This window comes from Lepisosteus platostomus, chromosome 24 (assembly GCF_059453375.1).
Source record: "Lepisosteus platostomus isolate fLepPlt1 chromosome 24, fLepPlt1.hap1, whole genome shotgun sequence".
Taxonomy (NCBI): domain Eukaryota; kingdom Metazoa; phylum Chordata; class Actinopteri; order Semionotiformes; family Lepisosteidae; genus Lepisosteus; species Lepisosteus platostomus.
This window is the reverse complement of record NC_142634.1, coordinates 12,500,505-12,526,737: the sequence shown is the minus strand read 5'-3', so window position 1 is coordinate 12,526,737 and position 26,233 is coordinate 12,500,505. Positions and strand designations below refer to the sequence as shown.

The window sequence follows — 26,233 nt, the reverse complement described above, 5'->3', positions numbered from 1 at the left end:
GCAGGCCTACTGTACTTAGCATTAGTTAGCTAGGTTGCAGCGAGAGTACCTTATGAAAATATCATTGAGACATTTCTATAGAAACATGGACGTTTTCAGAAAGCGTGCTTGCAGAAATGTCCATTTTACAAAAACTCTGGTAGAATAGAACTGTGACTGATTAACATTTTTCAGTATAGTTTTCTAATACTGATACAATTCAGAAACATGCAGCACCAATGTAGACATGAAAGACAACGACCTTAGTCCTAGAATTAAACTTCGCTCGTACAATCTTATGCTGTTCGTTTGATGTTAAGTTTCTATCGCGCCTGTATCGATGAATCGCACATCATATTAAACTTCAATAAGCTTAGGTTGAAGTCTACATCACTGTGTTTTGTGTTTCATCGTTCCAGAATGCATTCTTGAGTAATTGACAATGCATTTTTATTCGGGAAGACAAATATAGTTAAAAACTGCAAGCTTTCTCACAGTTTTTGGTGTTTTTGTTGAACAATCACCTTAAAGCACACTGTTGGTGTTCTGTTAGCACTCCTGTTTTTTTTTGAAGTGTCATTAAAAAACTACTTTTCAGAGTAATCAAGCAACAGTATTGTCATCAAGAAATGTCAGGTTTGGAGAGAAAAGGTTTGTAGTTAACACTAGTGTCTCCACAAACTTGGCATTAGCTCGCTATAAGAATAATTACACATCGAAATAACAGATTTTTCAATTGGGTGTTTACCCAAATGTAAAATTGAGACATTCTAGCGTGGTAGAGGAGTTCTTGGATTATTTTCTTCATTATTTTGTATTATCTTTATAGTGGAGGTTAAGCTACCCATATTTATCATTTATTTGACCACATTCACACAGTTACGCATGTAGCACTGAACAATAAAGTTTAATGATGTTTCACCGTGCATCTCTACTACTGTACAACTGTTCTTAATTAAGTAATTCTATGCAAATTAAACGATAATTAAAGTGGCCGTGCCTGTCTGAACATGTTACCATATTAGTTGTGTGGAGCAGGAAACAGACTTTCGTAAAATCAAACATGTTGATACAGGATAATACGGAAAACACCTGAGCAGACGTGGGACTAAATACAGTATAACCTTATCGGTAGGGTATGAAATGACGTTGTGTAGGTGTTGCTAGTGGGAAGATTTATCTAGGCGGACTTCAGTAAGGTTGTGAGTGCGAGGCAATTTAAATAGCTTTAAATGATGTTTATGTAATAAATGTACGTGTTTACCTAACTTGTTTTAAAAAATAAAAAGAACGGAGTGACTGACTGTAAAGGTTTTTTTTTTAGCATACAATTTAATACCACTATGAAGTTGCTCTTTCTGGCCTGCTTGAGTAACAATACGGGGAACTGTACAACCGCTGAAAGAATAAGGTAAGAAAGGGAGAAAGGCATGTGGAAATCACACAGCAGCAGGTCTGAGCAAGGTTTCTCCACCTGCGAGCATTAAAATCGTTGCGCGGTACCCTTTAATCTCGAATTAATGCCTGCCGGGATATCCATCGAGCTGGTATGCCGGTACAGCTGTTCGTGATGCAGAGGGGAGAAAATTGTTTCATGTTCGTGTTTTGACCGGAGGGAAGATAAAATAGTGAAAACAAGTATTGTGGGAAAAATAGCTTATCGAGACCGCAAAAAGTTGCGAAGCGGGCACCCTCTCCGCAAGGATATTTATTTTAATTTAAAAGTAGGCAAACGTCCTATTTACGTTTTATAACACGTTTATATGCATGTCCTGAATTTGTTCATACAATGCTCTTCTACCCAAACAATGTCAAACTGGTGCAAGTATTTTTCTTGAGTAACAATCTTGGGAGTTAGATACCTTTTTCAGTGAATGTATCGGCACCTTCCTCTTTATTCACATTTTCTAATGCAGAATACATTATTTATATTTAAAACACGCGTATTTTCACTTTAAGTTCTAAAATCGTTGGTATGTGTTATATATGTAACAAATTAAATACTGTATGTCTCCGAACCAGATATAAGAAGATTAATACACAATGGTTTGGTAAATCACTATACTTTATTTAACTTTCTGTTTCTCTTTCAGAGAGCACATCGAATCAGTAGGTCACACCTGTGTTCTTCAAGATACAGCAGATCTCAAGTCTTCAGAAAAGGTGGCACATTTAATAGCAGAAGAGCCATTCTTCCAGGCTGCACTCGCCATTCATCTTTATAAAGGAGGCAGGTTCCTACTAGGTGAAACCATCATTTCATCTTCTTTTTCTTTGTTTTTTTTTTCTTCTCCAGTTCTTCAGATGAGATGTTGTTTAGTGTCAGCAATCTGATTCATTGCAAACCAGAGCTGGCTGTCTATAAATTCTGTATTATGTAAAATGTTAATTATGTCATATTCTGTGAGACTCTGAGACTCCTTCTCCCAAGAGCTGCTTTTCCCAGTGTTTTTAAGAGTTACGTGACCGATCAGGGTCTGAGGATAGCAGCTCATTCCCCACAGCCTTCCATTTTGCCTGACCTGCCCTGTTGCTGGAGTGAAAATAAAAGTTTATTTTGCATTTGATGTAAACAAAAATAATAGAGTCTAAGAACATAATACCCACTGTGATGTTGCTAACTAAGGAATATGCAAACCTTCTGAAATAATTTTAGTTTTGCTCTTGAAAATTTCTTAATGTTTTTTGTTTCCATTTTGTCTAACTTATACTTTTAAGTTGTGTTCCAACTTATCAAATTATAACCAATGTAACCATTCCAATAGTTGTCTGATAATCATTTCATGATTACATCTATATATGACATACTATGAATTTTAATGCGTCTTGATAGTTTCATAGGTCACAGAATAAAGTAATCCCGCTTTTGCTGCTAAATTCCAGGAAGATAAGGTACACATATCTGCAAAAGGCACATTACAAACAATACAGGATGCAGCTAATTGTTTTTTCTGTCGTAATTTAATTGATATGTTCTTTGTAATTGAAGTTTGCAATAACTGATGCATTTTGACTCAGACTGACCTGTGGGTAATAATCTATTTTGATTTTTTATTGTAAGACATATAAAAATATGTACAGTTGCAGAACTACAGAGTGACCTAGTACTGGTTTCCAACATGAGAGAAGGAGGACATTTATAGTGTTGGATTTAATTTGGCTTTAATGTTGCACTAGACTGCCAAGCTCCATTTGGTGTTGTGTTTGGAGGAACAGACATTAACGAAGATGTAAAAGACGAAACAAAACGAGCAGTCATGGGGAAGGTGCTGAAGAAAGCAAGGTAAATCCAAATATTTGTTTGATCCTGCAATGTGTACAGTATGACTGTTGTTTTATCCTTTGATGGTATAATTTTCATTAAGAGGATGTCTTCGCACTTGTCCTTTAACTGTGTAAATAGGATTTTATGCTAATGCCACACTACACTGAGAAACTGGATTATACTTAAATATTTATCTTTATAATAAGAGAGAGATATTAAAGCAGGTTAAAACCACTAATAACTAAGGTTATTTTCTTTAATTCAATTCTCTGAATTAATCTTTATAATGCAAAAATATAGATCAAGAAATTCAATTTCATAGTCTTCCAAATTCTTAGTCCCTTCTTAGTTCTTAGGAAAATAAAGATCTGACAGTGCTCTTGTATTAAGGATTGCTTTGTTGAAACAAGTAATACAGTTTCTGCTTTTACCATCATTGAAAGGCATGTGATTCGCCCAACCAATCAATTAACATGAATTGATTGCTTCTTCAAATCTGTGTCTGCATTCACTGAATATTTTAATGGAAGAAATGGATCAGGATCTTTCACAAGAATGATGTCCAGGAGGTCAAGTGGTAGTAGAAGACATTGGTAGGGAAATAAGACTGAAGGTTGGAATTCCTTGTGTGTAAGAAAAGCACTGTGACATGTTAGGATATATAGTTAAAAATGATAGAATTTACATGAAAGGATGTTATACGAAAACTGTGTAAGGCAGTCTTAAGAGTTTGTTTAAAATAATGTGTACAGTTTTGGTCACCAAGATACAACAAATTTTGCTGTTCTCAAATCAGTTCGTAGAAGAGCAGTCGGTTACATTCTTGGGCTCAGAGGCAATGATCATGTCAACTTAAGGGACGTCTTCAGAATCAACCATCAAAACACCAACCTGAGCACAAAAAAAGTGAATTATACCCATTATTGTACACCCATTTCTTTACACAGAGGGTTATAGGTATACAGAACAAGCATCCCAGCCATGTCGAAATACATTATCTAACAAAGGCAATATAGATGGGCCGAATTATCTCCTCTTGTTTGTAACTATTTTTATGTTGTTGTGTCAATGACGTCCTTTAAGAACTTGGGTTTGAATGTAGGAATCGGGAGAATGTTCACAAATAAAGCTTAACGCTTGAACAGCAGAACAGTACCCCAGCTGGAAAACTTTTTGGTTTCTTGTTTTACCTGTATCGATACAATTTAAATTCTTCTGCATATAAGTATACATTTAAAGAATAAAATCGAAAAAAATCTAAAGTACTATTCATTTCTCCCCAGCTTTTGTTGTAAGAAACAAAATGGTCATAATTTAAAGTTGTTAAATTTGCTGCTTGCATGCTCTATCATTTGCCCTTCAGGGGGAGTTTATAAGGTCGTTTTACTACATCTGAAAGCTGCCTTTTGGCATGCAGAAAAAATAGACAGGAACAATCTAAGGACTCTTAAATACTCAGCCATTTTTTAAATTTTCTTTCCTCAAAGAACAATGCATAATAAACACCTTTCTATGCAGAAAGAAGAGGTTAAACACCATCAATAAGAATTTTCCTACAAATACATTTTCTGAAATTTTTAATGTACTCTAGCTCATGAAGCCATTTTGTACCAGATTGCATTTTTCAGGATTCATTTATGCTTATAATGGTAGTTTATTTTATAATTAAAATACTTCCTTTGAATACCTTAAAAAGATATAAAAAACAGAGGCAAAGACTATGTACCAATTTAAATTGCATCTGAACTATATACAATTTATATAGTGTTTGCTAACATTTCAACAAAAAATAAATCACACTGAATTCTTAGCAATTTTATTTCTTGCAAAATTCTGACTGTGAATTATTGTGAGCTATCAGTGCTTTACAGCAAACACAATACAGTATTTTGTTTTGACTAAAATTAAATAAGTATTCAGTGATCATACAATCAACTAGTGTCTGTGGTGGTAATGGGAAATAAAATGTTCATGTCGTCTCTGCAAACGTGGCTGCTATTGTAAACTTGGCTCCTAAGATGAATATTGCAAAGCATCTGGTAACGTATATATTTGAAGTATTATTAATGTTCTTTGTGCATTTGACACATTGCTTTCAATAAAAAAGTCAGAAAAGTCTTTCTCTTGTAGTGTCTTGATTTTGTAGACATCAAGACACCCATCTAGATGTCTAACTGGTTAATTGCCTGTGGGTAACAAAATGTGGGATTTTGACTTCAAATACCTCTGTCAGCGCACCTCATGAAATTCATTCACCTAAAAACATGACCACTTGCCCTTTGCTGAATAAATAGAAGTATAGCGTCTTTAACTTAAATCATCAACTATGCATTGTTACGTTTCCAAAATCACTGTGCCAGAGGCAAATCTAGGAAATGTTTCTATCTTTAACCAATTCATAAATTGTAATTCCAAGAATCTTGTAATCAGTCCATGCTTATTGCTGATTTTTAGGAAAGAATCATCAGGTTCAACATTATACTTCTGGCCTTTTTTTTAACAGGTTTGCTGTTGCGTTCACAGAAAAACTGAAAGAAGAGGCAGAAACGTACTGGGTATGATTGTTTTTTTCAGATTACAATTCTTGGATCACATTCAGAGCATTTTAAATATTGGAGTACAGGAGTAGGAAGGGAAAAAAGTTTTCTGAACTATACCATCTGGGGTGATTTACATTTGAGTGGGAAGGAGGCAATATGGTACATTAGTTAGTGACGTGGATATGAGACACACCTGTGGTGTCTTTGAATAAGGTACTTTACCCCAATTTCTCCACTTACAACAATTTTATAAACACGTACTCTACATACATCTTCTAGATTTTAGCATCTTGGAGGGCTCATCTTTCACTCTGATTGCACATAAGCAGTACACTCTTATCTGCTCTGAGTCAGCTCTGAAGGACGTAACCAGAATTAGCTTAAGACAAGTACAGTTTGTGCTGACAAAGGGGCCAACATTTCATAACACAGGCATTTCCTGATTAGATCTTAGTTACTGCTGACCATATTTGTATTTGTATATTATATATTATATATATTGTATATTTGGATAAAAAAATGGTCCACCTTGAATGAAATTAATTTGCTCAGCCTTTAAAAAAAGGCACTCACATGGAGTCCTTTTATCAATAGGTCATGTCATCAGCTGACTATAACTGATAATCTCCAAACAGCAGGACATGAGACCTGGGGGACTAGTAGGGCACCTGTGAGATTGCAGTGTTTTCATTTTGAGCTGTATCACTCAATCAGATGGTGCTCACTGGGCTGTAGATGCTGTGTGTTTCAGAAGAAAACATCCTTATTTCTCCCATGCTGCTACAAGCACCTTAACAAAAAACCAAGTTGATTACAAAGTGGTGATTCCAAATGGGGATAAAAAACTAGAAACAATTACCAATGAAAACGTAAAAAAAATGTATCTGAAATTTAAAAATGGTTGTTTAATGTAGTACACCATTAGGTAAATGTGCTACAAATTATGCCTTTTTTAGATCCACGCAACTATTATTCCATTAAAGAAACTGAAGAAAGCTCTGCAAATCTGAATTTTTTGGTACAACAGACAGTGCATAGAACAGTCTTTCTTAAAACAGTCAATTTGTTTGGAAGAGAGCAAGTGAAAGTATTTTGTTTTTGGTGCAACAAATGTGTTTTGATTAAAGAAAAAGAAACACTTGTTCAAAAGTCCTGTAAGAACTGGTATTGAAGTATTGAATCAGGCAAATGAGATTCAGGGAATTACCGGGAGGCATGATGATACTGTATAGCATGTACAGTACAGTTGTTTAAAGCTGAGGGGTCACAAGAGTTTAAAGCTTGATCATAAAAGATAAAACATTTCCATTGAAAACAAAATGGCAGATGCTGTCTGCTGTGAATCAGTATGGTTACGGCTCATGCCTCAGAAAAAAAGCTTTAGATTTAACATAAAATGACCACAACAAAAAAATATCCAGCTCAATTTATAGTCATCCTGCAATAAAGTATATAACAGTGTATTTTTAGTTTGCATTCCTCCCCCAGGGTGGCAAATTGACTTTAACTGGCACCCTTATCTCTGTCATTTAGTTTTGGCAGCACATAATCATGAATAAAACAGTTCTCTGGAATATACCCTAGGTACTGTGTTTATTGAGATGGAAAGTAAATGCTTCAATCTATGGAAGCTGATCTGAACATAGCTTGATAAGATTCACGCAATTTCCTTTTCATTATCTTGGAATAATTTAGAATTATCATAGTGATTTCTACTTTACTGCAGAGTCCAAAACATACTGCTGTGCTTCTGAGAACTGTGTATTTGGGAGCATTTTCTGGTCAAGCCTAATTTAATTTGGTCATAATTGTGTTTGCTTTTGACCAGTTGTTGCTGTTGCCTTTATTTCTTCTAGCTGAGAAAATATTATGGACAATTGTCAAAAATGGAAAGCCCATTTCCTCCCTTATGTAATTAGAATCCCCCATACCAAGAATAGTTTCTAAAGTCACATTATTAAATCCAAGACACCAGATCTCTAGTCTCAGGTTATACAAAATGACAAAGATCTTCTGTGCCAAAGAGCACATTGTGATTGTCGACAATTTCACTCAATTCTTGGATTTACTAACTGTAACTCATTTACATTTCTTGCTAAGTAAATATAATTTAATGTAAAAGAAATGAAGAAAACAAATTGGCCCAGATTTTATCTAGGTTGTGGTTTGGTTTAAGTTGTTTGATTAATGTGGATGAAAAAAATGAATGTCCCTGTTACTGTGATCTTTAATGAATTCTTAGACAAAAGTGTCAGAAAGGTCTGTCATGAAACATCACAATTTGCAACACTCCATTCAGAAGATAACTGTAATTTGTATGGACATACTAAAATATGAATTGGTAATAAATCATTTGCAGTTTTAGGCCTAATTGATGTTTCATTCTTAAAGCCATCCCAAGGCATTAAAATCTGTGTCCAGCCCCAAGGTAAGCCCTTCAGCACCAGTGTATGCTTGCCGTTCACAACTAGCTGTAGTTGCATTTGCTTGGGTGTGTACTTGTATTGCATGTGGGTGCATTTTGTGTTGTTTGCAATTTCTGCATGAGCTAGTGTATTCTTACATGTGTCAAAGGAGGATTGCTGTCACTTTTTTGTTGTCACACCCTCATCAGATAACTCAAATATGTCAAGCAGTCTGTCCAGGAATGTAGTTTGAAATCTTCCTCTGTATGCAGTGTTGTTTTGTTACAGATTACATGTTGCTGTCATCCTCTCAAGTTTGTGACCACCCAGTTTAAACTTGGATCTCTTTTATTATCATGCTCAGAATTCCAAAGGTTTATTCTGTGGCATGACTGTGTTATAAGACAGTTGGATTTTGCTCAGATGTAGTGGTCACTACAAGGGGCAAAAAAACATGTGATGTGATCTATTTAAATAACAAAGCAGTGGTGAGTAGGATTCTTTTGACAATTGATATCTGGCAACTGTCAGTCACACAGTATAAGTTCCTGTGCTAGAATTTGGTTGAAACATTCGAATGGAAATCTCCCAGCAAGAAAACAGACAGAAGCAGAACAGAGGTGGGTGGACTTTGTGTGCATCACAATGCATGAGGACAGGAATACAGATATACAGAGCCAGGACCAACGGAAATAGAACTTTTTCAGAAACAAGAGACAGCACCTGTGGGTGCAGTCTGTCTGTTAAACCTCCCACATGGCCGATAACAACAGACTCAAGTCCACTGTTACAAGCTATTGTTTGGATATCATCTAGATGCCTCTTTATTCGTTTTCTAAGGAGGTGTGAGGGGAGTATATCTAAGAGTACCAAAAACCCTTATCATTTAACTGTTATTTATAGAACACTTAATAAAGATATTTTAAAATATGTTCGTTTTTCCAACTCACGGCCATGGTCCGTTAAGAATTAGGGGCTAATATTAACACTGTTAAATAAATATTTTTTCTTGGACTGTTTTAGGTGACAGTTTCAATTTGTATGCCTGTCTGTGGCTTTTGGATAATACAGAGCTATATTAGGCAAATCTGCTCTGCAAATGAATGGTAGAAAGAGTTACCCAGTTGTTCTACATAGGTAAACTGCTGTTTTCAGCATCATGCAGGCTTGGTGTTGCATGGGGACGGCAAAAAAAAAGCTGGGTGCTTGTGTTAAAAGTCAAGTGTAGCAGAAGATAAACAGGGTGACCTTTAGTGGGGTTTAGAAATGTCACCAAATGATAATTTTATGCACAATTCCCATTTGCAGCAGAAGGCAGTGTATCTGACCTGCAGTTTTACATCTTTGCAAGAAGAAGGTGTCAGATTTTACCAGTCTGATCTCATTTTTATATAGTCTAAATATATGAAATTGGAACGGTATGAAGTCCAACATGTGTCTGTGATTTGGGAAAATTTAGCAATTTGTTATTATTTTATGTTTTGTTATTTTGCTTTTTTCTGTATCACTTGACTTTCAATACTGCCATAGAGCTGCATATATTTTGACAGGCTGCATGTTCAAATGCCTTTCAAAACAATGCTAAATAGATGTGAGGATGGTATGAGGATGTATTATTTAGGAATGCTCAACACCATATAATAACACTGATTTATTTCAGTACTTGTAAAAATTACTAGCACTTAGTATTGTCGATTTTACTCCAGCAGTGTTCTGGGTACTGATTTTTACAGTGTACATGCGCTGGTAGATTTTAATACCTATTTGCTGATATTGTTTTTCCCCATTGCTTTCAATAGAATATTGCTATAAAATTAACTACTATAAATAAAATAAAATTTTAGTAGGGTATATAATTACATTCTTGGCTTTTTTTCCTGTTATAGGGATCGAAACCAAAGCTACTGAAAACTTTAATTGGGATGGCTTTCTGAGAAGCACAGGTACATCTTTTACTTTTCTGTTTTCTTCAGCTTTCTTTTATTCTCATTAGTGCTACCTGTGCAACATCATGGTCAAATAATATTAGTTGAAACTTGTCTTTATTTTTACAGTGTAAATGTGTGGCCATCAAATATCTGATATAAGAAGCATATGAAGAAAGTTAACGCGACTTAAAAATTACAGTATATACACATACTATATCACTAAAATCCACATCTGATCTGCCTAGGTCCCTAGAAAGGAAATTACTGTGTTTCATCCACGTAAAATAGGATGTCAAAGGTTAAGCAGTGCTTTCTGTATCTAAAGACATGCGCAGCATTTTATCTGGTATGGAAATGGCAGTTCATGAATGTTATATCATTGCCTTGATTCTTAGAACTCCATTTCCAGAATGTGTTTAAACGCAAAATTGTGTGCCGCAAGTAGCAAAAGTGCAAAATAATCTAGGGGTCCTTCTTGTCAAAATACCTGTAGGGTTACTCATGAATAAGCTATGTAACTTGTCTGCGCATAAGAGGATTATTCATTGCGTGTCACTTTTTTACTTTTTATTTCAATTTCTTTTCAAGATAAATGCCTGCCCACTTTCCTTTAGAAAAGGAAATCTGTCTGTGCATTAATCTACCAAATCACAGCAGCTCTCTTCCCATCCTCATCCCAGCTGCAAGGCGAAGAGGCACAACATGCAGTACTACCACATCAGTAAATGTATGTCATTATTCAAAACCTCTGCAGCCTTGATTTTAAATTGAACACTGTGAGGCAATTTTCATCCCCAATATATCACACCACACAAGTGCTGTGCACCTCCGATTAATAACTCTCCAAAGTACAGCCATTTGTCATTTTCCCCTAACCTGCATGAATAATGCTGATTGCCGCCTGTGGCCAGACATTTCATGATAAAATATACATGGGAAAGGGTTTATAATAGGGAAGACGTGCTATTTAAGAAATGTTTTTTCTAGAGATCCATTAAAGTCGTTTTTTTTTGTAGTCTGTGCTAATCTAAAGGTGTGAAATTATTCATACAGCGTAGAAAACGGAAACAAACAAGTACCCTCTGACACCTGAGCCTGTCTAAATTACAAGGTGCAAATTGGCAGAAAATTATACATTGCCTATTTCTTTCTTTAATAAACTGTCTTTTGTATTTGGCTTCCCATTCGGGCTTTTTTTCTTCTAGTCATGATCTTCGTTGGAACCCGAGTCTTTACTCCATCATTAGGCTGCTGGTATAGGGTGCTATCTAATTTATATCTCTCAGACAAAGCCACAGAGAGAAAATAGAGAATCAACACCTTTCATATTAAAAGGAGTTTTGTTTTTCCACTCCTGTTGCAGCTTGTCTTTTTGTGCTATAGAAATAGTTGTTCGCCGTAAATGTCATTCTGTTTGATTCTCTTGTGACTTCTACCAATTTGATTTTTCATTAGCAGTCTGGCTATCTTATTAACCTCTATGCACAACTGTAATTCTGCTGTACCTTGCTTTGAATAAGGGTCTGAAACAGCTTTCTGTCGAACACTGATGAACCATGTTCTTAACTCATCTTGAATCATTATTATAATTTTTTTTTGTCCTGTGCAATAGATTTATTGTGCTTGAGCACAATGTTGAATGAAGTTCACCCATGGAGTTTCATCAGTTTCCAGCTCCTGCCAGTCATGTTCTTCCTTTATTTGTTTAGTGTGATATATGGATGAGAGCAAGCATACAAAGATAGTCATTGTAAAGCATTTTTGTTTTGTAGATCCTACAGTACATACAGTACTGTATGTTTTAAGGATACCTCTTAGCTGTACTTTATTTCAGTCCTTCCTCTACCTTGGGGCTTTTCCTGTGAAGGGGTTTTTTCAGCGAACATGGTACTGTATATATATAGATTTATTTACATGCTCAGAGAAGTTTAATGCGAATGTGAAGCTGAACATTTTCACAAAAAAAGAACAATTTTGTGCACATTAAAATGTATTAGTCTTTTTACAAAAATATTTTATATGAAATATGACTTAATATTGGGTATTATCAGAGTCTGGGAAATTTTCAGTGAACATTGTACATATATGTAGATTTATGTATGTGCTTATAGAAATTCTGTGCATATGTGAAGCTGAATATCTAAAAAAACTGAATAATTTTCTTTACGTATTAAAATTGTCTACATATGTCTTTTCACAAAACAAAAAAATACGTGGAATACAAGAAATATGACTTACCCTCAGAAGCTATTGAACTGTAAACATCTTCTAAGTAGACTGGTTCATAGGAAGTAAAACACAGGAGGCATGCTGTTTGATTCACCCAGTCTCTGGTTTTGGTAGCACAAGCAGCTGGTTGTTAAATGCTTGATCTAGATGTGAAATGTGACTGAACCTATTGGAATTGTGAACAACAAATGCTATGGTTTCATCAAAGGCCACTGTGTGTGTGTCTTACAAGTGCCCTAGGGAGGTAGCAGGAGACAAGTGTCAGACCAGGGAAGTTCAGATTGCATCTAAAAGGCACCAGTCAATACAGAATGCAGTCACTCACTCCCTTACACTGCAAGCAGGCAGGGAGATTACAGAACCTCAAGTCAGGCTGCAGGGATTTTACACAGCAAGGGCCTGTCTACTAGGAGCGCTCTTCAGTAGTCGCTTGAATGGATTTCATAGTGGCGTCACGTGTGTAGTGGTATATTCCTCCACTGAAATGGCTTGTTTCTTTGAGATACCACGGTGTTAGCGGCTGTGATTAAAACCTGGCTTGCAAAGTTTTCATGTGAAAATGGTCCCGAGATGTGTTGCTGTGTTATCATTTGGAAAAGTAATTTCTGGTTGCCCAGAAGTGAAAAACTCTATTAAAACAGTTTCAGAAGTAACCAATATGTGTTATTTATTTCTCAGGAATCTTTACACTACCGTACAAAAGAAAATTCCAAATATAGTAGAGCCATGTTAATTACTGACATTGCAATTAAGCATGCTGGTGTTTTACAACAATGAAATTAAGAAGATGAAGATGTAATTAAATGCTACTGAATCCTCCCTGCCTATATTATTTACTTTCCTGCCCCTGATATCATCAACAGTTTTTCCTTTATCATTCTCTGTTGTGCTGTAAGAACTTTGTTGTGTTATGGATTTTACAACATTTTTATCAAATACATAAAAATACTCAAATATTTCAAATATATCTTCTGCGCCAAGAGCTGTCTGATTCATCTGTTCTGGTTTGGACAAACATGGTACAGCTTCACCTTGTGAGAACTCAGGTGGAAATGACCTTGTCTCAGTAGCATTTTTTTTAAAGGTCTGTGTTTCATTTGTTGCTATTGTGAGATTTTGAAATGATTGTTTCAGGGTCGCCTCCACTGTAAAATCATTTTCAGCAAGAAAGAACACATGTATTGTGTATTTTTTTAATCTTTCTCCATGCCAACAGGAGAATTGAATGAATTTTTCTTCTGTTCCCAGATAATAACAGATTACTGGCTTTGCAAGGCTAGAACAAGTTACACACATTGGCTGCTTTTGTAGTATTAAAGCAGTATGTGTATCAAATACGGGAATAGATACTTGTATGCTATAGTTATCGAGAGTGCATTACATACTGAATCTCTTTCCTATCTCTTTTGGAATGAAGACGTATACAATAGTTCTGATCACCTTTGACCTTTAGCTTCATAATAGCCTGTATGTCGCCTTTCAGGTAGAACTTTCTGAGAATCTGAGATACTACTTTTAACAAAGCATACAATATACAATTAGAGATGTACTAGAGGTGTATGAGCTCTGGTGTATTTTGTTTTCCTGATGTGTTCTTTGTGCACTACATGTGTATCGGTCCCTGGCATTTCATTTGTTGATCTGTGGAAGAATGTAGCTAAATATGTTTATTGCCGATGATCACATTTAGGCTCTCAGGCACAAGTGGTAAGCCATATGATAGCAGGGTCAAGAGAGGACTACAGCTACCTGTATTTCCAAATCAGGCTAATTCCATTGTTCTTAGTTTTCCTTAAGTGATCTGTGGTTTCCAGACTCAGGAAAAGTTAGATGATATTACAATGACTGGTTGTGTTTAAACAGACCATCTAGGACCTAGTGTTGTCTGACTTGATCTGCTGCTCATACTTTATCTCCGCGATTCTACAGCATTTCAGGAATAAAGTCTGCCAGCTGGACCATAAAGATTTAGGGGGGCAGAAAGCCTATTGGTAGTATTGCTTCAGATCAAAGGCAAAAGAACAAGTACAAGGTTTGCAGTGCAGAGGACAGGAGACATTCAAAGCAAATTCGTCTGGATTAACAGACAAAAATAACTTCAAAGTCTCCAGAGAGGCCATTTTATCCAGATGTCTTTCTTTTGACAGCCTTGTGACTTTATACTTTATACAGTAACTAATAAGAAAACTTTATACAGTTTTCTTTTTTCTTGGTAGATTTAAAAAATGAATAAAAAAGATCATTTGCCTAACTGAATCACAGTTTTATTTAAAATCTTTTTCAATTCAGTTTTTGTTTTTACCAAAGAGATACTGAAACTAATACTGTGCATCTACTGTACTTATTGCTGTAAGGGGAATTCATTATGACATTTTTTTTCAATTACAGCATTCCTGTATAAATAAAAAACATTTAACATTTAAATGAACAGGCAAATGGGTTTTCAATTTTGTACATACTGTATGTGCCCTCAAATGGCCATTATTTGATAAAGTAATTTTGTTTTATGGATTTAAATGTAATGAGTAACAAGCCACACGATGCATTGATGCAGGATAGCTGGTTTAGAAGAGCACAAAGCATTGAGAGTAAGAAATTGACATTGCTTGTTTTAGAGTTGCATTCTGTTTGTCTGCATCTGCCTTTACACTTAGCAGGGAGGCACTTTGTGGTCTTGACATATTCAAACGTGAAAGGAAAATAGAGATTTTTTCTAAAATAAACTGTGTATTCAGATGTATCACAAAATACAAAGTAAAGTGAAGTGATTACCCAGCTTTGATAGCGCACATGAAAAATGTCAGTTCACGACAGGAAATACCTGGCAGCACCAAAAATGTTTTCTGAAGGATGTTCATTTAATGAAGACACAGCGATTTTTTTGGAAATCTATCCGGTAGGTGATGTAAAAAAGTAGAAAAATTGAAAAAAAGGAGAAAAAAAGTCATACATTTTTAACTTTAAACTAGAGAAAACAGTTCTCTATATACAGTATGCCACATAGAGGTCTGTTTTCAACTTACAGTAATTTGACTACTGCCTTCTATTGTGCCAAGGCTGTGGTTGGATCTCCAAGCCCATAGTGGATTTTGCAAATCACTAAACACTTACAAATCCTGTGTAAAACTCACTTTTATACACTAACTGCCATTGTTTAATTTACTGTATTCATGTATGAGTATGTCCATAGTTTTTGCCTCTGTCTTGTTTTATTGTAAAGTGCCTTGAGATGATATGTCATAGACATTCTATATAAAATAATGACTATTATGAAACAAGGTTTTCCATGTGTGCAGTCTGAAACACCTGAAACAGCAGCATTGTCCTAATTACTGCATTGTAATTGAATCTCCTGGGATACCATTTTACTCTATGTACTGTAATGTTGGCTTAATCCAATAATGGGTTTTTGTCTGCTCTGGTTGACATCAGAATTATAGTTTCATTATATAGTTTTGTAGTTTCAAGACTGGTTTACATGTACATGTTCATATATAGTGTGAACTATAAAGGTAGGTCTCACAAGTAAGCTACTTACCGACTAAAACCTAGTATGCCAAAGGTATGCATCAGTTCAAATGTATTTATTTCATATCTTGGATTAACTTGTGCTGTCTTTTATACTTATCATTAGTGCACCTTATTGCACTTACATAATATTTATCACATTCAATGATAACTGCCTTTCATTGTGGTGGTATCTTGGGGTCCATATTTATAAGGGATCTGATAGAGCCATCCAAAATAGTCTAAGAATTAGGAATGTGTTGCCAAGTAGGGGGTAGGGGTAAGGGTTGTTGGTCTGCTCTACAATTTTCTATGTTTCTACCATCCCTATTTTTCATTTATCCTGTGGTCATTGTAGGATTTTGAATGACTGAGATACATAAATCTTTCACTTCAAGTGTATGTTTTATCACACATACATAACAGGTTTATTCCATGCTGAAAAGAGAAGAGAGAAAACATAACCTTTTGGCTGCGAAGCGTTCTTCAGGTGCGAACCTGAAGAAAGCCAAAACGTTGTGCCAGCTTCTCCAGGCATTTCATCACCACAGATGTTAGTGCTACTGGGCGGTAATCGTTCAGGCACGTCACTTTTGCCTTTTTGGGGAGTGGAACAATAGTATTTTTTTTTAAGCAGGTGGGGACAGTGGACTGTGACTGATTGCTGTGACTGTGACTGATTGCTGATTGCTTTCTCACCTCCACTACAGGTTGGAGATCCTCTCAGTGACAGGTGATAACTGACTATAGCTGTACACCATTTTCTTGTACTTATCATGAAGTTCAGGCTGGATCCAAACATGTAATTTAGTCACAATGGCTTGGACGGGTCTTTGTTTCAAAGGGTTTCTAGGTGTGGTGTTTCAACACTCCCATTTTCTGAAAATACTTAATTTTCAAGTCTTTTGTCTCAGCTGTGTTCTTAATTTTAAAAGATTATGAAGATATTCAAATTGATAAACACTCACATTTTGAATAGTTTAGCAAATCAATACAATCCCATAAGGTTAAAGCCGCAGAGTTTTAAAACAGTATGTTGTGCACTAAACATGTGTAGATATCCAAAACAGTATAAGACTATTTATACCATAATTTTCCATAACAGATCATTTAAAATGCTTGTGGGAATGTTAGTGTTATAAAGTGAAGCAAATTAATAATTAACTCTTTTTCCATTTGCAAGTATCTTACAGCACTACTTTAAAACAATGTTATACAAATGATTCTGAAACTTCTTCATGTGTAGATTGTATTTGCCCTTTATAAGAAATCCACCTAATGCCTCTTCTTAAACTGCCACAGCTACCCTATGTTGCTTTAACATCTGCACTTACAGTAAATGCTTTTTCAATTTCTTCCTGATCTCACAATGGTACACCAGACTGGGATAACGTGTGGATGGGTCTAAAAATAATTAAGGATTTTTTAAAGTGTATTTACACCTCTTTGGAGTATATACTGTATTCTAGCATAGCTCCACTGACTCCCTATCCACCAGAGAGTGAATTTTAAAGTGTTTCTTCTTGTTTGTAAGACTCTAAAAGGCCAAGGTCCCATTTACCTCACTGACCTTCAACTTTTCAAACTTCACCCTGGTCTTTAAGATCAGGTCAATTTAATCTGCTGCAGGTCTCCTGAATCAAATTACATGCTATGGGTGACTATCTTGTTCCTTCTAAGTAATTTAAGTTCCCTGACTTCTCTTTTAGCTCTTTTATGTGAAGCACATTGAGATTCACTGTAATGATATGTGCTATATAAATTACTATCAGTAAATGTATATTTTTGTACCATAGCCCGGAAATGTCTTAGAATTAACAGAATGGCTTGACACTGCAAAGTGTCTTCTAAGCATGCTGTTAAGAGTGTCATGTTTTAATGCCTACTATGCTTTTAATTTTAACTGGGGATTTCCAGTTTCTTCTGTCAGTCATGTCTCAGAACTTGGAAGTCATGTCTTTACTTGGTAGGTTTAAGTCAAATTGCATTAAGAGTGAAGTGGGAGGTTTACCATGTTATCATTGATTCCCCATTATATCAAACTGTATTTCAGTTTACCTGCATTAAATAAAGTAGAGGGATTATGTTTTTAGTCAAAAATTAGTATTAAGCTTAACAGTGTTCCGTTTGTGTAATATCAAGTCATGTTTATAACAGGGAAACACTGTTGGCTATCTGTCTGTGAAAGGAGAAGTTGGAGAACAATGTTTGGGTGAAAGGTGTATTGTTGCTAATTGCTAATAAAAAATAATTATAAACTGATTATTATTTCAGTTATACTACACTCAGCTTTTACTAAGCTATTTTAATTACTGTTATTTGGATACCTGCTTTTTATTAACTTTTCGTAATTAATTGACTTTTTTGAACACCATTTAATAGCTTCACTGGTTTAAGGTTATTTATAAAACTTCATTTAGAAAAACACCCTCCTGTCTGCATTTTTTGTTACAGTTCTCTGTGCCTTGTTGCAATTTAAGATGTAGCACTTGTGTTAAATTGACTCTTCCACAAGCAAGTACTGCACGTCATTTCAATTTGCCTCTGCTAATGATTGGAACAATTTGCAGAGTCACCTGAACATGTTCCTCTTTGGATCTGAGGGCACTTTTCACTGTGTGGTTAAATAATTTCTGCCTGGTACTTGCACTTGTTAATATCATCATCTCCTGTTATTTAAATTTTAAATTGTTCTGTTAGGGCTTTGTTTTCCTGCCTTTGTGTGAGCCTTTTCATCAGTTTCCCTATCGTAATGACTTATTTTTTTCTCAAGTGCCTGATCTGATAAACAGATTAAAAAAATATTTACTTTTTCTGACAATTAATGTTTAAGAACATTGAACAATGATGTGTTTAAAGACATGTAAGATTTTTTATTGGCATAAATAGCCAATAGGCTGAAGGCTGAAAAATGATACAGATTTCTTCATTAAGGTACACTTCAAGCTTTATAGTATGTGCTATATTGTCAAGCTTGTCATGTGCCGGAGCAGATGTGGAATTAGCTAAGGACTTGTCAGCTTTCTTGGAAACAATCTGAATCACACTTACTGAGAAGTCTGAATTGGGGTATGACCACTGACAGTGCCGAATTAATAGACTGAGCTAACTTGAGGTAGAGTCAAGTGAAGAGACAGTTGCTGGTTTAATGCAGCTGGAGATAGAATCTTCTGTTACAATGCATTAATTGAGTGATATAGCACTGCAAACGTCATTAACATGAGATTCAAACCAGTTAGAAATTTAATGAGTTTGTTAATTAATCTTTTCCTTAATGAGAACAAGTTTAAATATTCCAATAATGTAACAAAATAAGGTGGATTCTATATTGTAGTTTAAGATAGATTTTAACCCAGCATGTACTTTCCTTCCTCGTGAAGTCGCAGATGGCTTTAAGCTTGTGAACCAATGTTTTAAGCTTTGCTGTAAGGGACTAGTGCTCCAAAGAGAGCACAGTGCAGATAAGGCTTTGATAGGTTTACTGTAAAACCTTTAAGCATTAGCACATGGATGTGTGCACCCCTATGGTAATGCAATGCAAAAATGGCATGCACGCAGATCTAGGCAGTCCGTTCAGGCAGTGTTATTCAGGGTTTGCTCTATTGCTTGTACCATATTTGACAGTTTTCCAATTTAATCCAAGTGAGGCTGCAACACTCGATAAGTAGTATAATCTTCTGGCCTCCCTGTAATCATGGATAACATCAGTGTGAAGTCTTTCTTTTATGCAGTATGCTGTGGCACAAGTCCAGCAACAGCTTTTGAACCTTGCTGTTCTTTGTCCAGGCACCCGCATATTCAGTCTCTCTAACCAGGTTATCTAAACGGCCATTCCCAGTGCAAATCCAACACAGGACAACTTTCCTCAGCTTGCTCAACACTCTGTACAATGCCGCATATTTAATAAACTGTCATGACAATATTTTAAATCATGCTGTTATTGGTGATATTGATTTTTATGTATTTATTTCTGCTTTATATTTTATTGTATTTCAGTTTACCTGCATAAAATAAAGTAGAGGGACTATGTTTTTAGTCATAAATTAGTACTTTGCTTAACAGTGTTCTGTTTGTGTAATTGTGTGTGAGGTAAGTATATTGTTTTTAATGTTTCTCTGTTGAATGCATTGACTATAAAACTGCTATGTACTACTCCAGTGCATAAGTAGACTGGCTGCTAATGAAAAGGTCCTTCTTTAAAACTGTACTCTGCCTGGTTGTAATCCCAAGAAGTGCATTAAAGGCATCAGAAGGCCTGGTAGCAGTTGTGTTTGCAGTGCTTAGTGCTAGCATCAAAGTTTTCTAAACTGCAGAAGGCTAGAGCGGGCAGAAAACGTTGTATGCGCCAGTTTATCCAGCAGCAGATTCAGCCTGAAAGCTGCTAATAACTGAGAAGTGCTCCAGTGCAGGGAATTTCTTCTGCTGTTAAATTAAGTTGCTTTCAAAAATTCCCAAGCAAGACAAAACAATGTTCATTCAGTCAATCATAATACATTACTGACTCATCCTGTTTAAAGAAGAATTAAATCGCTATTGCTGAGGAATCATTCCAAATATCTCTCCTTCTGTTTCTGTAAATTAATAGATCAGTCAAAACAATAGGAGCATACAGTCTCATCAGATGTTCTACTTAGTATCCCACTGTCATAACTTTGTAATTATGTAAAGATGTTTATCACTACAACTGCTTCTTGGCAGTTATTGCATATGTTTTATGTGTTTACAGGGGTAAACTGTGAGAATGTAGAAGATCTGCATGTTTTTCTGCTGGTCTGTGGCCTAAGAAGAGTCAAGGATCCTTTGTATCTAGTAGATGTATTTTCCGGTATGAGCATAAAGACTTACTATTAATTATTGTTAACTAGCCTTCTGATGATAATGTTCACAAATTACTCAATGAAACTGTAATTCTTAAAATTTAAAAACATTTATTTACATTTTTAAACCATTTTTAAGGCAGAATTAAAACCTGTTAAATTGAATTTTCAGTGTATCTGGAAATGGAAGAGAATAGACCGGCAATGTAAAGTGATAACTTGCTATTAATAAGATTTTCTGTTTCTCTATTAAGTGGTTTTACTCTTAAAACTAGATGTGATTTGAATCTGTTTGAATTTTTAGTCAGACTGAGAATGTAGGACTTTGGAACTACTGTTTTACATTAGCATAAAGAGGAAAGAAATATTTAAATGAATGATTATGTTTCCTAAATCTAAAATCAGAGATGTGTTGGATATTTAACAGGTTCAAATAAGCAATTCAACATGAACATATCAGATTGACATGAAATCTGAAAATACAATAAGTATTTACAATAAAATACAATAAGTCAACATAAGGCATAAATATAAAAAAGACATAAACTCAAAAAGGATATATTGATAAAGTAACAGAATGTCATAATTTCTACATTTTTAGATATGGTATGGTAACTGAACAGTTAGCTACAGCAGTACTGGTTTATGTTATCCATATGTTAAGTTAATTCTGAGATGATCAAACCTTCTTTTCCTGCTATGCACGTACCAATGTTCTTATTTCTTTATAAATACTAAAAAGTCCAGAACTTGTTAAGCTCTTCAGATGGTTGCAGAAATCATTCTTATTTTGATTATTTTGTGTTTCAGAATGGCACCAGGAAGATCCATCTGTAATTCTCATAATCATTGGACCAGAGGTAAGGAGCTTGAATACACTGATTTAATACATTTTGTTTGTGTTTTTTGTTTCAGGAAGGTGGGGTTGAACCCTTAAATATATTAATAGAATTAAGCAAACAATTGAGAGGATTTACTGTCTAAACAGCATCTACAGTGCTACCCCGTTATGCTGTGGGGACTATTTGTGTATTATTGGGAGTATTGTCTTTTATGTTTTTCATATGTACAGTGTCCACAACAACCTTCTACACATTTTCATTTAAATACTATATCCTTATAATACATTTTATAAACTGTAACAGAATCCATCAAAATTCCTACACAGTAGTAATGTTAGGTGTGTGTTTAATAACATGCGAGTTGTGTGTTTGGTTTGCTTTTAGAAATCAAATGCAATGTAATCCTGAGGCCTTTGTAAGTGCCTGATGTTCTGACTTCAAAATAAACACATTAACATGTTGATACAATAATGAAAATATACAGTTAGTGACAGGTTGGAATGCCTCTCCATTTAAGGTGCTTAAAGTCTTAGTTTTGCGAATCCCACCTAGTTTATTTTAACAGCATTTTCTGCAGTTAATTCGAAGAGATTGGGTCAAATTAGCATCATGTGAGAAATGAGAGCCATGACCTCACTGTGTTATTACTGATAATGCACTATGACTGGTTTCTTTGTAATGGGGGAGCACTGTGTAAATAGCACTTTGTACATAGAAGAGCACTCAAGGTCCCAATGTGCTTTTCTCACTATCTGTTTAATTAATTTAGGTTATGTGATTCCCATTTCATGAGTGTAAACTGAAGAAATGGTAAAACTGTGTTTCACCAACATGCTGTACACGATGCTGCTGATTTGATCCAGTGGCGTTAATAGTATGACAATTAGGTGCAAACCCCAAGAATGCTAATGAGATTTTCTGCATGCTGTGTTACTGTACATTAAGCGTGCTGGGAAATGTGACATTCCGCTGTAGTAAGTGCTTCTTAGCGCTGGACTTGCAAGTCAGAGAGAGACCTAAGGACAGATTCATTTGATGAAGGACTGCTCAGCTTGCTGCTGCTGCCACCACTCAGCTCAAGCATCTATTAAACAGTCAGACAGCACAGGGTTTTCTGACAACAGCATCAGTCAGAGTATATTAATATGTATATAATATGTATAAAGAAACAGTGGTGAAAGGCCAGCCATTGAGAAAATATAAATGGTTGGCATGTCAATGATTTTACGATTTTACGTACATTTGGGAAAGCAGAGATTAAAGAAAAGTAATTCCAGAAGTTAGAAGAGATAGTGTATAGTATAGTATAGATAGTGCCCCACTTATGAAAAAAAAAAAGGTTTAATACCTTCTTTTTTCCACTGCTGAATTTGCAATAAAAGAAACCACCTCTGTCTGCCTTTGAGGTTAATTTAGATATTATGTTGACAGATTGATTAGAGACATAAAAGCCTCTTGCTTTAATAGTTGGTTTCCCCTCGAATCCAAAGACATGACACCTCCTTGAATACATAAAACAGATGTAAACTAGGATTCATTACTAGGAGCTTTTATGTTACTAAATCTTGTTTTTTCATGTGGTGAAGTCAAAAATGTTGAGCTGTTAAACCCTGAAAGACTTTCCATATCCAAAACATATTTTCTTAAAATATTTTACAGTTCTTCAACCATTTTTAGGACTAGTACTCAGTTATGAATTGTTGAACAACTTGCACGGGCTGTGATTTTTCCCATAATCCTAGTATCACCATTGAGAAGTGGTATCTTATACTGTAGGAGCTAAAAGAGTTGGTGACTTCGGAAATGCACGTCCTATATCAAATACACACACATTTCTTTCAGAGTTATTGCTGTGAATATAATTCAGAAATAAGAAAATGTATTTATTGCATTTCATAATTACATTTCTATGCATTACTTTAACATTGATTTGCTTAGTTTCCTTTGGGGGAGAATGTGAGGACTTTCAGACAGGTTTATCAATCAATATCCTGTACTCTGAATTCCCTGTTTGTATCTGTGAGAGTTTCTAAGCTTTTAGATAATAAGTGCATAAATTAGATATCACTCTCATCTGAACAGGAAAAATAAATACAATCAAACAAACAAAAGCTCGATAAAGCGTCTTTAGCCCAGATTACTCTACTAGCACTGTACAAGGGGCCAGTGAATGCAAGTAAATCCCTTCCAGCAATTAAGCAGATTGGGAAATGACCCCAATCTCTGAAATCTGTCAACAGGACAGGCTTTAAGAGGCTTTTTTAAAAGAATAACATTGTGAAATGCATGTTTAGGGAACATGATCTATAGCATTGTACTGGCTGATGGTAAAGATTAAAGTAATTAAATTTATATTACACACAGATTTTTAAAAAATTGTTAGAAAACTTCCAAATATAAAATTAAGGTAAAGGATCCCATAAAAAAAGACAATTATTTAAGTTCTTAGACACGTGAGCTTGTTCTGTTTGATCATCTCTGCATTTTTATTTTATTTTTTAGATATCCCTCTGAATGAGCACATTGCTTTTGTTCTGTTTTTCTGGAGAATCTCATGCCCTGCTTTTATAATGTGGTGGTGGTCTTTGAGTTCATGATGAATTGTACAGCAATACCAATTCAAATACTCTTCCTTGTCTCCATCAACAACCTCATTCTAGGTCTTCATGTGTTTATATTAGTCTCCTTTTTTTGACGCTTGAGAATTACTAGAAACAACGTTGTCAGTCATCCAAAAAAACATCTTTGGTCTGATACATCCGTGCATAAATGTTGGATCTTATGTAAACCATCTCAATACCCTGATCTGTTTTTCTCACTTTTAATTTAATAAAACGATTAACTAAATTTTTGGTTATTTAAAATGAGACTAGTGAATCCAATTGATCATATTGAAACCTGGCCTGATCACCAATAATAGCTTATACTGGACCTGCTAATACTAGCACTAGCCATGGCACTGTCCAATCAAATGTCATACCAATCAGCAATTGCCAGTTCTGTCCACACAAGTGTAATCATGCTGTTGCCTTGCACAAGGCAGTATATGTAAAACAAGAAACAATTTCATCTATGATTCTGCCATCAATAATATCAAGAATCTCCACCTTTATAAATCAGTACAACTTAGCATAAGCACAGTCTCATACTTTGGTGTATGGTACATATTATTTAAGAACCATTCTCATATCTTTTATTTTGTTGATTATACCAAGGTCCTGCACCGTGGTATTCTAAATACTGACAACACACCTAATACAACCCAGGTGTTGGTTCAGTAATTTATCCTGCTGCTGGTCAGCATTGGAAAATGATCTTAACAGACTTAAGGTTTTACACACCTTTTTACCACTTCCTAGTCAGTGACAGAACCAATTTTAAACAATTCATAGCAGAACTGCTCTTGAAAAAAGGTCAATCTGATATTTCTGTGATTTATTTTCCTACTGGTTTATCAGAACTAGTAGTTTTCCATTATTTTCCATAAAGTGTACTAGATTTTTTGCATTCATGTAAATGGTGGTCCTGCATTGTTTCTGTAAAGGATGCTTGATCAAAGTATTTAGGTGCAACTGTAGACACCCAACACTGGATTTCATTAAAATCAAACAAGCTGATGGCATTCTTCAAGTATGAGCCCACACTGCCCTCTGTTTCTCTTGATGCCTTTTCCATCCATGAAGGGAATGTAATAAAAGCAGCTGTTCCTGCAGTATGACCTCAAAGATTGACTCCACTTAGGAGTGTAATTGGATCAGAGTTGTCCTGTCACTCCATGTTGGGTTGAAGAAAATGAAGTGTCAGGAACCAGGGTGGTTGGTAATTGGACCACAGGCTTTTAATTGGCATATTCAACAGCATGTTGAAAAATAATGTTTCATATTATGCCTTACCCTGGATGACTTTTACTTCAACCACAAGACCTATTAACACATGCATTTGCTTATTAGTTTCACATAGAGACTTTGAATACTGCAAGTTGTAAATGAGACTGCATATTATACAAGTCAATTAGCACCTTACTGTGTCTTTTTTTATTTTGTAAGTAAAGTATTCATGATATGGATGAAGAAAGGAAGCTGTCTGAAAGGGCTTTGGCTATATTTTGCGCTTTAAACACGGCTTAGATTACAAGACCGGTTTTAAATAAAGGAATATTGTAATGTTAAAAATCCAAAATGAAAAGATGAGAATGATAACAGGGCATATATATTAGCATTCTAGAATCATTACATGATGCTCTATAACATCCAACAGGGTGTGTAATATTAATTGGTAAAATGTTAAATGAATGTCATTTGTGCGCGTTCTGAACCATTGTCCTGGGTTCTTGTTAAGTCCTAATCAGTGGAGCATACCTGTGCCTCCAGCTGCGGAGTTGGCAGGAGACCCAGCCAGGTTCCAGAGCCCCAGCAAAGCAGACAACCAGCAGGGCCAGACAGGCCAGCCAAACTGGATCTCTTCCATTTCTGGTTCAAGAAACCGAGCACATCTGCTTGTTAGGTGCACCTAAAGAAGCAGAGAATCTTAATGAGAGAACACCTAAAATTCTGAGGTACAAGAATAAAGCAGGGAATCAGGAATAATTGCATCCTAGCTTGAAAAATACTGATCTGTAACATACAAATAGTCTTTAAACCCGATACTTAATTTCTCATGTCTTTATTTACAATATTTATTCTATTCTAAATGTCCATGCATAATATAATCCATACCCCTTG

At 35.3% G+C, this 26,233-nt stretch overlaps 1 protein-coding gene across 7 annotated transcripts in view; it reads left to right on the top strand.

The window, feature by feature from the left end:
* The window catches only part of glt1d1 (glycosyltransferase 1 domain containing 1), a 34,516-nt gene that overhangs the window by 161 nt on the left and 8,122 nt on the right, over nt 1–26,233 (top strand). Inside the window, exons 1-10 of one of the 7 annotated variants that reach the window (XM_088617743.1) lie at nt 1,163–1,181; nt 1,304–1,390; nt 2,073–2,224; nt 3,157–3,262; nt 3,775–3,837; nt 5,748–5,799; nt 8,176–8,212; nt 10,076–10,132; nt 20,580–20,678; nt 21,481–21,530. In XM_088617743.1, the coding sequence (XP_088473869.1) occupies nt 1,323–1,390; nt 2,073–2,224; nt 3,157–3,262; nt 3,775–3,837; nt 5,748–5,799; nt 8,176–8,212; nt 10,076–10,132; nt 20,580–20,678; nt 21,481–21,530 (684 nt within the window). In that variant the 5' untranslated portion in view covers nt 1,163–1,181; nt 1,304–1,322. The other 6 variants (XM_088617742.1, XM_088617744.1, XM_088617741.1 and 3 more) reach the window with 6 other exon arrangements.